The following is a 13,853-nucleotide window of genomic DNA, read 5'->3' on the forward strand; positions in this document are numbered from 1 at the left end:
CTGCTTTCCTGGTCACATCTTCCCTCTCAGGAATGTCATATTTCTAATCACAGCACATCTGAATATCCATATACTGACTTTTCCTATGTTCTGTTCAAGTTCAAAGATAAATCCAAGTGGCTTGCTTAACTTCTAGGTGGGAAGCAATTTCTTGATGTTAATATAAGTCTAAAGGTAAAGCAAAACAAAGTATAGTAAATACAGTGACCCAGGAATTGTGATACCCTAGTACAGCAGACTTCCACTTCCTCATCATCTTCCTATGGAACACACCATCTTGTTCACAGTATTTAAAACCTTAGAACTGCCTGACCTGTGGTGGCGCAGTGGATAAAGCATCAACCTAGAAATGCTGAGGTCGCCAGTTTGAAACCCTGGGCTTGCCTGGTTGAGGCACATATGGGAGTTGATGCTTCCAGCTCCTCCCCCCCTTCTCTCTCTCTGTCTCTCCTCTCTCTCTCTCTGTCTCTCCCTCTCCTCTCTAAAATGAATAAATAAAAATTAAAAAAAATTTAAAACCTTAGAACTATTTTCAAAAGGTTTAACCTAGAGATCACTATAACTTTCTATAGCTGAGAATTTTTTTACAGTCCATCTTTACTGAGGATTTTGTATTTGTAAAGAGACTTCGTGTTACATATATCTACAGTGGGCACACCTAAAAACTTTTTAGGATGCAGCTGTTCAGAAGTTGGCATTTATAGAATAAGTACTCAAGAAATATTTCTGAATTAATGAATGATAACATTTGATATAATGGACTATCTGAGAAGCCAAATTAATCTATCCATATAATTTCTTTATATCATTTATTCTAATAACTCAGAACTATTTTTATACAGCAAAATAGTTTTGGGAAAAGGATTGAATTATGTTTGTTAATGTGAAACTTATGGTAGAAATCAAACTAATTTCACAGTCAATGGTTAGTAATGATGCTTTAAAACTACATATTGTTTACTGCATAAACTTCTTAGTGAATATATCTTAAATGTTGAAACATAGAACAATCATTAAATTTTAATTTAAAAATAGAGTAAGTGCTATGGGCAGTAAACCATATTAGGCATGACATCAACTTCAGCAAGCAGTGTTCTACGAACACCATATTTGCCAAGTATCATCACAGCCTAGAAACTCTTGTTTCCATGCCACAGAAGATCAGATTAGAACACTGAGCGTTATCACTCTCTATCTCTCCACTTCAGTGATATCACCTGATCAGTGCCATTCCTTTAATGTGAGTTTTAGGGACCTGATTCATTATCTCTCCCTCTCTTCCCCAACTTCTGCATTCATGCTAAGCAACGTCAGTATCAATATCAATCATCTGTCCTGTTCTTTACCTCCTGAACGTTAATGACCTTTACTTCTCCACTTCAGCTACCTTGGCTGTTGTCATCACTCAGAACTTTTCTCCATCTGAAATCCTAAGAGCAAAGTTGCTTCTTTGACAATAACTGCAACCTTAGTTTAACTATTCTTGCTGTTCAGTTTCAGCACAAATCAAGTCAACCTCTCAGTTCCTCACTCCTGCATTTGTTTCCTAAGCTAACAGCCCCTTTCACTTGCTTTCTTCTCCACCCAGTCTGGATTCTAGGTTTAATCAGTTTCTCCCCAAGACAGTCTTCTTATAACCTTGTCTTTCTCAGCCCACTTGCTCTGTAAGTCATACTTATATGTTACTTCTTTCTTTATAATTTTCCCTTCCCACGTCTACCCCCAAAGTATACAGCTAATGAGGAAAAAGGTCATACTACTATGATGATTGATGTCTCCTACACATCTTATAGTCTAGCTGTAGCTGGATCATCGGTTTCATGTATCATTCCTTTCACACACCCAAAATCACCTCCCTTGTCCCATTAAATTGTCACCATTCTCCTCCAGCCTTTTTTTTATCCATCTATGCTTTCAGCAGAGAACTTTGCCTCCTACTACATGAGAAAAACTGAATCTAACAGGCATAAGGTTTTTCAATTAATTTCCTCTATGCCTACAAAATTATCCTACAGTTGTATTCTTCCCCTTATAGTCTCCAAGGAAAAATTCTCTAGTCTTACTTCTCAGTGATTATACTGGAAGTTGTGCTTATAATCCCATTCGGTGAGACCCTACTTAAAAAGGTATCATTTCATCCCTTATACTTTAGTGTTTTCCTATAGTCTCCTCTCTCATAGCCCATAAATCTATTTCATAGCCATCCATCCATTTCTTTAAAAACTTCTTCAGCGTACCATTCCTATAACCACATTCCTTCTTACTTTCTAACCAAGCTCTTTTATTTATTTATTTATTTATTTTGTATTTTTCTGCAGTGAGAAGTGGGGAGACTCCCACATGTGCCCAACTGGGATCTGCCTGGCATGCCCACTAGGGGGTGATGCTCTGTCCATTGCTCCATTGCAACTGAGCCATTCTAGGGCCTGAGGCGGAGGCCATGGAGCCATTCTCAGCACCTGGGCCAACTTTGCTCCAATGGAGCCTTGGCTGCCTGAGGGGAAGAGAGAGACAGAGGGAAAGAAAGGAAAGGGGGAAGGGTGGAGAAGCAGATGGGCGCTTCTCCTGTGTGCACTGACTGACCTAACCAAGCTCTTAGAAAACAACCTACAATGACTCTGTACCTTTTCACATTCCATTCAGGTTTTCTACTACTTCTATCATGCCATTAAAACTGCACTGAAGGCCTGGCCGGTTGGCTCAGTGGTAGAGCGTCAGCCTGGCGTGCAGGAGTCCCGGGTTCGATTCCCGGCCAGGGCACACAGGAGAAGCGCCCATCTGCTTCTCCACTCCTCCCCCTCTCTTTCCTCTCTGTCTCTCTCTTCCCCTCCTGCAGCCAAGGCTCCATTGGAGCAAAGATGGCCCGGGCGCTGAGGATGGCTCTGTGGCCTCTGCCTCAGGCGCTAGAGTGGCTCTGGTTACAACAGAGCAACACCCCCGATGGGCAGAGCATCGCCCTCTGGTGGGCATGCCGGGTAGATCCCGGTCAGGCACATGCGGGAGTCTGTCTGACTGCCTCCCCATTTCCAACTTCAGAAAAATAAAAAATAAATAAAACTGCACTGAAAATGTTGTCATTTCCTATTCAGATGGGCACTTTTCACTTTGATCTAGTTTAAGTCTTTAACCCTGTTGATCACGCCCTTCTTGAGATTCTCTTGTCTGGGTCCTGTTACAACACCTACTCTTGATCCATTTTTTACTTCCCTGTTTTCTCAAATTCTTTTATCAATCTCTTTAACTATAAATATTTGTTTTCATTATAGTTCATCCTCTTCCCACTTCACCTCTCTTTTAATATTTCTCTCTTTAAACATTTTCCTCCACTTCCATGGCTTTTTAGTTGCAACCTAGAGCAATATCTGGTCACTAGCCTGATTCCTGCCATTCTCCACCTTCTACTCATGATCCTGAGGAACCACCTTCCTGCCAGGACTCGACACACCATGCGTTCATGTCTCAGTGCCTTCACACGTGTCCTGTTCTGTTTGGAATGCTCACCTGCCCCTCTCTGTGCCGCCCTTCTCGAGGTGCCTCTGTCCTCCTTCTCCTTCGATATCTAACGCAGGCATTACCAGAAGCTTTTACAGGCCCTGCTTCTCTTTCTCTTTCTGTGTAACGCCTGTGCATATCCTTTTATTATAGCATTTACCCATTACTTATTGACCTGATCCATATAAAGATCTACTTTCCCTCCTCACTGCCCCTTATAGGCAGGGGCCATGTTCTGTCTTTTGAATAACTAGTGCCTAGAACAATACCTGGAATTACAGAATGAATGCTTATTGATTGAACTGTAATCTGTGTCATAAACCTGGAATTCTTTCTTTAACACATACTGTTATGCACAGTGCCTACTTAACATCCTCACTTACTGTCCCATCAACATTTCAAATGTGTATGTACCAAACTGAAGTCATCTTCCTCATACACATCCTCTCCAGCACAAAGCTGCTCCTCTCCACTGTCTGGGTCACTGTATTGCTGTCTGTGGAGTCACCTGAGAGACAACACTCTTCCTGGCCACTCCATCTCACCCCACTTTACCCTCTAAAGTCACTAGGTCCTTGTGATTCTATACTCTAGAAATCTTTCAGATGTATCCTTCTCCCATCTACACTGCTGCAGCTCTGGTTCAGGTCTCACTAGGATTATTTTTTTAATTGTGTTAAAACTTCATGACATAAAATTTACTATTTTAAGTCTTTTTAAGTGTACAGTTTTGTGGCCTTAAGTGCATTCACCTTGTTTTGCTTAGGATTATTTTAATAAGGAACTATCTGGACTTCCTTCCTATAAGCTAAACTGCCTCCATCCCATCCCTACATTCTTGCCAGTATGACCTTTCTAAAACGAAAATAATGGTACCAAATGAGTTCAAACTCTTCCATTGCTTCCCACAGCCTACATTAGTGGTTCCATCACAAAGTTTTCACAGGCCCAAGCCAAAGTGAGAAAAAAAAATAATTTTATGTATTAAGTTTTCCTAAATTTTTTTAACTTCAAGGTTGAGTGAATTAATGAATAGCAACATTAATCAAGATAAGAAATACTGAAACTGATGAAGGAGGCAAGGTAAATTTTTAGGTCTGCTGCATAGCAAGGGCCTTTGGAAAGGGCAAGAGGAGATGCGTTTAAGACAGTGGAGAAGAGAGTTTGGAGGTGGCGGTCTGCATTTGGAAGTCAGAGCATTGAAGTGGAATCAGGGAGCAAATAACATCTCTTGAGTAAATCATAAAAAGTATAAAGAAAAGATGATAAAATACATTTAAAGTCTTCTCACCCCTCAGCCATGGTTGAAAGAGGGTGGCAAGATGTTTTATACTAATGACAAACTCTAAGGATGGCATTTTCCATGGGTTTTCTGCCTCTTCTGCTGGGAGGATGATTTTTATTCATCTCCTCCCTTGAATTTCCCTTGTTCTTTCTCTTTGAAGCAAAAAAAAAAAAAAATTTAGTCAACTGTGTTTGATGGAGTAACCTCATTGCCTAAATTATAGGAATTTTTTTCTGGAGAAAATTGTGTAGCCAATAAGAATGCTACTCTCTGCACGCCAGGCCGACGCTCTACCACTGAGCCAACGATTCCTGGCCAGGGCACTCAGGAGAAGCGCCCATCTGCCTCTCCACCCCCCCCCTCCTTCCTCTCTGTCTCTCTCTTCCCCTCCTGCAGCCGAGGCTCCATTGGAGCAAAGATGGCCCGGGCGCTGGGGATGGCTCCTTGGCCTCTGCCCCAGGCGCTAGAGTGGCTCTGGTCGTGACAGAGCAACGCCCCGGAGGGGCAGAGCATCGCCCCCTGGTGGGCAGAGTGTCCCCCTGGTGGGCGTGCCTGGTGGATCCCAGTGGGGCGCATGCGGGAGTCTGTCTGACTGTCTCTCCCCGTTTCCAGCTTCAGAAAAATAAAAAATAAAAAAAAAAGAATGCTACTCTCACATTGACAAATACAAAAATTACTCTCAAAAATATAATCTATAGTTGATGAGGAGGAATTTGTTCTGTTTTTATTCCTTTCTCTCACTTTGCAACAATATTATCAAGTCAATAAGAGTAACTTAAGCCCACTAAAATTTAAAAATAAACCTTAAAAGTCAACCGTGCTTTTGGAAATGGCATAGCACACCAGATAGATGAGGAATGTGGCAATTAACCTAGTATCATGTCTGGAACTCCGTAGCAGTGTGGCTTTGATCAAATTACATTTGGTTTTGTCATGGAGTTATAATGAAAATTAAATATGTGCATAAATCATTTCTCATAGTTCCTGGCACATAGTATTTTGCCTTTTAAAATATATCACAATAATCTCTAAGAATGAATATTGGAACTACACCTATTAGGAATATTGTAAATAATTTATAGTTCATCTACTTGATAGGAAACTATGTATCTCCAGAGACACAGACAAGAGTGAAGTGACAGCCAGAGGGAAAGGGCTGGGTGGAGGTTGCTAGGGGGAGGACAAATGGGGACAGAAAGAGACTTTTCTTGGGCAATGGGCACCTGAGATAGTGTGTAGATGGTGTTTTATTGAGTTGTACACTTGAAACCTGCATGGTTTTGTGAACCATGTCATCCCAATAAATTCAATTAAAATTAAAATTATGTATTTCATTGTATTATATACTTATTAGATACATAGAAAATATAAAAATAATGTTTATTGCAAAATAGGATTTCTATGTAAAATATAGCATATTTTTTGCTCCATAAGATGCACCTGACCATAAGACACACCTAGGGTTTTAAGGAGGAAAATAAGGAAAAAAGTATTCTGAACCAAATGGTGTGTTAAAATATTTAATAAAATACCATATTTTTTGCTCCATAAGACGCATGGGCATTTTCTCCTTTCCTTTGGGGGTAAAACAGTGCATCTTATGGAGCGAAAAATACGGTACTTTTCAAGTTTATATAGAAAATAAAACAAAAATAGATTGTAACAACTAATTCCTAATTAGGTGTCATTTAATAATTTACTTTTCTATAATGTATTATTAAAATAGAAGATGAAATACACCAACCTGACTTAAGAACTTGAGGAAAAATTGTAATGAAACTATTAAGACAAACAATTCATTGACCTAGAATCTGAATGTTCACTTCTCCAGGAGCCCAAACCCTAGCAGAAGTGGCTTTGAACAGGCGCTTCCCTGTTTTACACAGAACCTGATTTGTACTTTAATTTCTTCATATTTAAAATGGAGAAATGCTAATCCTAGCTCTAACCTTTCTCCTATCTCATGAAGCCCCTGGGAAGCTATCGTTTAGTAAAATGTAAAGAAGTTAAGCCTATTTCAGTAAGCAGCATCATTTTTGAAAAGATGTTACTGATTTGGACAGTAAAGAATAGCCTGCAGGCACATCCTGCAAGGTGCTTCAACAGACACGCAGCCTCCCTTCCTGCTGGCATGGCCCACATCTGGCAGGTGCATTTCATTTCTTACAGGAAGGAATAGGTGCTTCATTGTGTTTCATAAATTGGTAAGCTTTCACAAAACTAAGTAATTGGCATTTTCTCATTTCTGAGATCGAATATTCATAAATCATTCAACCTGGATGAACTGAGAATGTGGTTGATCTGGTAATTGTTGAAATATAGTAAAGACATTGCAAAACATGATATTTAAGTACTTCCTCCTAACCTCTTCCCTTAGCAAGATGTACTAGTTCTAAATGGGAAAGCGTCCTAATGAATAAAAAAGGAAACAAAAGTAGGATGAGGTTATCTGTAAAGGAGAAGTCAAAAGGAGTACTCACGGATTTGTCTCAGGAATTTGGGATTCTGTTGATTCAGAATATATAGTGATAATAATAAACTGCTCACAAAAATTAGGGGATATTTTATAGCTTCATATTCATTTTGAAATATCCCCTGATTTTTGTAAGCAGTATACAGTGTGTCCGTAAAGTCATGGTGCACTTTTAACCGGTCACAGAAAAGCAACAAAAGACGATAGAAATGTGAAATCTGCACCAAATAAAAGGAAAACCTCCCAGTTTCTGTAGGATGATGTGGCAGCATGTGCAGATGACGTAACACCATGTATACAGCGGAGCAGCCCATGGCCATGCCAGTCGAGATGTGGACGGTACAGAGGAAAGTTCAGTGTGTTCTTTGGCTCACTAAATTCGAATCCATGACCCAAGTGCAACGTGAATATCAGCCCGTTTATAACAAAGCGCCAACACATAGGAATAACATTACTCGGTGGGATAAGCAGTTGAAGGAAACTGGCAGTTTGGTGAAGAAATCCCGTTCTGGTAGGCCATCAGTCAGTGATGAGTCTGTAGAGGCTATACGGGATAGCTACCTAAGGAGCCCTAAAAAATCTGTGCGTGAGCCCACATGGAGCTGCACTGAATAGGTATGAAACTGGGAGAGTTTTCCTTTTATTTGGTGCAGATTTCACATTTCTATCGTCTTTTGTTGCTTTCCTGTGGCCCATCAAAAGTGCACCATGACTTTACGGACACACTGTATTTATGCAGAAAAGAGCTTAATTTTACATTATGAGGAAATTTATTTTTTAATTGATTGATTGATTGATTGATTGATTGAAGAGAGAGATAGGAACATCAGTCTGTTCCTGCATGTACCCTGACCAGGGATCCAACTGGCAACCTCTGCGCTCCAGGATGAAACTCTAACTAGCTGAACTATTTAGCCAGGGCTTTAATACCCTTTCTTTTTTTTAGAATTATTATTATTTTACTAATTGATTTGAGAGAGAGGAAGGGAGAAAGAGAAAAAAGCATCGATCTATTCCTGTATGTGTCCTGACCGGGGATTGACCCCACAACCTCTGCACTTTGGGACATTGCTCTTACCAACTGAGCTATCCAGCCAGAGCTAAGGAATTTTTTTTTAATAGTGCAGATGATTTTGTGGAGGAAGTCTATATTTAACCAACTTGAAAGTAATTATTTCCTGACTTGTTACAATATATGCAGAGATAAGCTCTTAATGTCTTCTCAGGGTTTTAACTGGCAACTGTTGGTTAACAATATTCAAGTCACTATCATAATTTAGCAATACACTTTAAATTTCATACTGGCAGTTTTCTTCCCCCTCCTGCACAATTCAAGTTGGTGAAATTTTGTCTTAATTAGAAGATTTATGTAATCCTATGAATCATATATAATATTCAGTGTCTAAGACAGCACTAGTTTTTATCACTAGTCCAACTTATACAGATGATCTTTGAATAGAGTGAATTCTCCAGTGAATCTTCTAGTTTAAATATTTGCACCACTAAGCTGAAGCTGTTTTAGTGAATGTATAATACTTATGGGTAGCTTACATTTGAGAATTTTATAGTAACAAATAGACAAATTTGCATTTTCACTCTAAGATTATTACCGCATTTCTAAAAGCAAAGGTTTTAATGAACCTAATTCTTTCATGTCATATTCCTGTTTTCTACAAAAGTCAGTATATTCAGAGTCATCCAATAACCTTGAGCTGGTTTTCAGTGTTGGATGCAACTGATGAGTCCATCTGAACCAGTGAATGACACTAAGAATACCTTCATTCCTTTCATGTCTAGCTCTGTACTAAGTTTATTTGCAGAGGACCCTCATGCATGGATCCATATAAATGAGGCAGGCTGGAGCAGACTGGGCTCTGTCTCTGCGGTCTCCGAGGAGGGAAAATTGTGTACATGAAAACTGCTGGGCATGATTTTCGCTTATAATGGAGATTCCTCTGTGTATAACATCAAGCAAGTGTTTAGTTACGCTTTATACTTTCAGTAAAAAAATAAATAAAAGAAAAAACAATTAATGGTCTGATTCTGTCATCCTTTGTCGAACAAAACTTTCACTGATCCACATGAATGTGATAACCCGCCCATAGAATAGCCAAAAATGCTACAGAATGAGCTTCTGAACTTTTCACTCTATTTTCAGTATAATTGGTGAATTTTAATCAACTAAAAATTATTTATTTCTAGCCTATTTATTTATACTACTCAGGAATAGAAAGTTTTAAATGTAGTACAGAAGGTCTGGTTTTATTATTATCAAATTATTTGTATTTATTTAAGTGATTTTTGTAACACTGAGACATGATGTTTTTCCCCCCTAGCCACCTAATTCCTGGCTTTATCTTCATCAGTTGACTCTGTGGGGAAAAAAAATTAATGCATAAGAATTGTACAGTCTACCCATGTGTCATTTATTTAGCTAAGTAGCAGGTGTAAGACTGCTAGTATTTCTGAATTGAAATAAGTACTTCTTAGGTAAAAATCGGTTTGAAACTGCTTTACGTTTAATATGCTATCCTGTCATTGCATAATAAATGATTGATTCACAACCTTAATGCAAATAAGATAATTATGGCAATGAATAGCGTATATTTTTCAAACACCATCTAATGATGACATAATCTGAAGATCTGGGTTAAAGTTTGTGTTGTTGCTGGGGTTTTTTAACTCAAATACTTGGCACTCTGTACCAGTGTCTCTTGATTTCAGTAATGCTTTGTTTCTTAACATGACTACCAGGACTCAAGGTCACAGGCAAATCTTGTCCACTTTCAGCCAAAACAGTCCTAAAATAATTGTACTTCTTATATTCATTTTTTCCCTTTCCACCTCCTTGCCTCTGATTAGGTTGGAAAGGCTGGTGGACGTCCTGAGGAAGAAGGTTGGAATGGGGACCGTGAGGACAGTGATCTGACTGAACAAAACGCCAGTCTGGGAAGCAGTCACATCTGGTGACCAGGCTGCTTCATTCAACACTGTGTAAACACTAAAGCCTTAACTTAGCAAACAGTTGTTAGAAGTGGGACACTCCAACCACATTCCAAGCTGAGATAAAATCAAATCACAAATGTTTAACCACTTTGTTGCTGACTTGAGTTATTTATCTAAATATATTGACTACAAACTTTTACCAATGGGTAGCTATAAAATTGTAGTTTATTTTGTGACTATTTTCTATCTCACTATATTTAATGTAACTCTTTTTAACTGAAAGACTATTATAGAAACATTGGGAAATTAGTCAGGATCATATCTTCACATGTGGCCCTTTGCAAGTCAAAATGCAGCAGAATCACTATTGTCCAAACCTTAATCTACTGTGTTAGGTCAAATTTTTAGATAAATGCATTTTTCCATATAGAGTTTATTTCTTACCTGATGTAAGAAGCTCAGACATAAGTATAGAGTTTTCCTTCAGTGCATGCATGTAATACTTGTTAGTATTAAAGAATATTAAGTATAGGTACTAAGAATTAAATGTATAATTTTTAATAAAAGATTGATACATTAAAATTACATTAATCAAGGCATGATTTTTGTTTCCATAAAAATAATGCAGACTGTTTTCAATAAAAAGAGGATATAGGTTACTGTTAATGTGCACATGTAAATTCATTTTGTCAATACTTTTTCGTGTTTGGTCTGAATAATTATCTAAACTTTATTTACGCTGTACATATTGCCAAGTCTGTCTAGTAGACTGGGATGCTTTTGGCTTGAAAATTTGTGCCAGCATGCAAGAGGCCATCTGACATGTTAAGTATTCTTTTTAATTATCTTCATTTAGGTTACCATTTAAATTTTTTTTGTGGAAGAAGAGAATCCAATATGTAATATGCAATAAAATTATAATGTAAAAATATATGGTCTTGGAAAAAAGCAAACCTACAGTTTTATTCAGGTTACCTATATTATTTAAGAGATAACTTAAAATAGAGCATAGCAGTCACTTCTAACCAACCATATGAAATTATTAGTAAAATGAAGATTTGTATATATGACTCTAGGAAAATTATCTTTCTTTTAGATTGAATAGGTGAGAAGCCTATAGAAAAAATGACTATGTCTAGAACTGGATGAAAAAGATAAGTAGAGATTGAATTCATAAAAAATTTTGTTGGGAAATGAAAATTTTTCTCAAGTGCCTACAATTATTTAATTCATCTTTAAGAGTAAACTAAATTATCTACCACTATCTATTTTCAAGACAAGTGCGGAATCATTTATGCACCATTCTTACATATGCCATTGGAGGTTATCCATTTGAACTTTGTTTACTCTGCGGAAAGATGTAAGGTGTTTTATCACAGAGCAACAAGAGAATCATACTGCTAACAACTCAGTTTCTTCCTTACTAAATCCATTAAATTAATAAAGAGTTAGAATCATCTGTTGAATTTAAGTTTAGAATTTACTAATGTTGCCTGCTTTTATTTAGTTTTTAAACTATAGTATGAAAATTAGAAAATAAAGAACAACAGGAGTTAAAAGTAATCTACCTCGATCTACTCCATAGTCCTAAAGAGAAGTATAGCCTCTTACAAACTAGTGACTATATAAGTAGAGAAATTTTAAATAATTTGGTCATACATGGAGTCTTTTCTTTGGGCTTTACCTGCAACATGCACATGTGAAGCAACAACACCTTTCACGTCATGAAGGTAAGTAAAGAGAAACAGATCTTGTCACAAAATTGTCCGTTCCAGAATCCTCCTCAAATAAATCACAGCTAGCAAGGGAGATGGAAACAGACTCATAAATAGAGAGCAGGCTGACAGTGTCTGGGTAAGGAGGGTGGGGGTTGGGAGTGGTGTGACTGAGCAAAAAAGGGAGAAAGAATTCATGGACACGGAAAACGCGGTGATTTTGAAAAAGATAAGTAGAGATTGAATTCATAAAAAATTTTGTTGGCAAATGAAAATTTTTCTCAAGTCCCTACAATTGTTTAATTCATCTTTAAGAGTAAACTAAATTATCTACCACTATCTATTTTCAAGACAAGTACAGAGTCATTTATGCACCATTCTTACATATGCCATTGGGGGGAAGGACAGTGGGTCGAGGTGCAAGAGAGAGGGATAAATGGTGATGGATGGAGACTTGACTTGGGGTGGTGGATACAGTGTACAGATGATGCACTATAGAATTGTGCACCTGAAACCGGTATAATTTTGTTAACCAGTGTCACCCAATAAATTCAAAGAAAAGGAAGAAATGATAAAAAAACAAAAACAAGTAAACTTGAATTTTCAGGTTAGTCCTAAAGAAGAGAGAAATTTTTCTAGAGTAATTTTGCAAAATTGTGTTTTTATAAAACAAAGTGTAGCATTTTACAATTTCCAAACATTTCTTTCTAAATCTAAATGATCAGATTAGAGCAATTCCTGTTATCAATATCCAAATCTTTCGTAGAATTTGATATTATAAAGTTAAATTTACAAAACAATTGGAACATCTACTATTGTTCAATGTGGGTAATCACCCCAAAGTCTCGCACATCCCCTTGAAAGTGAATGTCTACAAAATTACATATGCTAAATATTTTAGTCAGATATTATCATTAAAAAATTACTTAAAATTTACACTTAAAAATGTCCACCAACAGTTTTTCAAATTGTCTTTTATTTTTTGTATGAAGGAATAACCTTGCTCACTGAAGATCACATATTCAATAATAAAACAACTTCAGAAGTATTTGAAGATACCCAGAAATGTTTCTTTGAGTTTGCTTTAAACATCATGTCTAATTCCTACAGTAACATGAGAAATCACTTCTTGTAAAAATAAGTAGTTCAGAAGAAAGGCAGAAAAGATAATACAAACATGCATAGCACCTGATGATTTGCAAAATTTTTTTCACATTTATCTTTTTGATCCTATTAACAACCATATTATTATCATTATTATATACATATATTAGCCACATGATAATGATAATTTTAGTGTTATTGCTGTTATTAGTACATACATTCTACAGATGAAGAAGCAGACCCAGGGAGGCTATGAACTTGCCAACGCCTGGCAAGGACTTACAACTGAGGACTTACGACTAAAACTCCAGGCAAACCATAGGTCTCCAAACACTTCTATTAAAAAAAATTAATAAAGATTTTAACTCTTACAATTTCTGTTATTGTATCATTTCTTTTAAACACATTTGTATGAATTCTCTAAAAAGTCAAGATTGTATGCATTTCTTTCAATGAAATATAATAATGTGAACTGCACATGTATGTAAAGAGCATCACATGTATGTAAAGAGTCACGTGTATGTAAAGAGTTCTCTATAGGGGTATAATAGTAACACGCTTTGTCTTAGTCTTCACAAATTAGGAATATTGTCACAATTAATTGTTAATAAAAAATAACTTTGAGTTGCTTTTTACTATTTAATTTGGCCTTCTGCTAAGACCTGACGGTGTAATTTTTTTTTTTTCTGATGGTGTAATTTTATCAAACAGAGGTTTGAACTTCAAGGCTTCGCTCTACCTCGGAGCAGCTGCTAGACATAAAACCAGTTATAGGCAAGTTTTAAGCAAGATTATTTGTTATAAGCAAAGTATAAGCAGTTACAGTGAACTCAATAGT

At 37.1% G+C, this 13,853-nt stretch overlaps 1 protein-coding gene across 1 annotated transcript in view; it reads left to right on the top strand.

Moving 5' to 3' along the window:
- Positions 1-13,639, top strand: part of MIPOL1 (mirror-image polydactyly 1) — a 347,233-nt gene extending 333,594 nt beyond the window's left edge. The window contains exon 14 of the mRNA XM_066344523.1: positions 10,113-13,639. Within this exon, the coding sequence (XP_066200620.1) occupies positions 10,113-10,179 (67 nt within the window). The 3' untranslated portion in view covers positions 10,180-13,639. The remainder of the gene's footprint in view (positions 1-10,112) is intronic.
- The last annotated feature ends 214 nt before the right edge of the window (positions 13,640-13,853 follow it).

This window comes from Saccopteryx leptura, chromosome 6 (genome assembly GCF_036850995.1).
Source record: "Saccopteryx leptura isolate mSacLep1 chromosome 6, mSacLep1_pri_phased_curated, whole genome shotgun sequence".
NCBI lineage: Eukaryota > Metazoa > Chordata > Mammalia > Chiroptera > Emballonuridae > Saccopteryx > Saccopteryx leptura.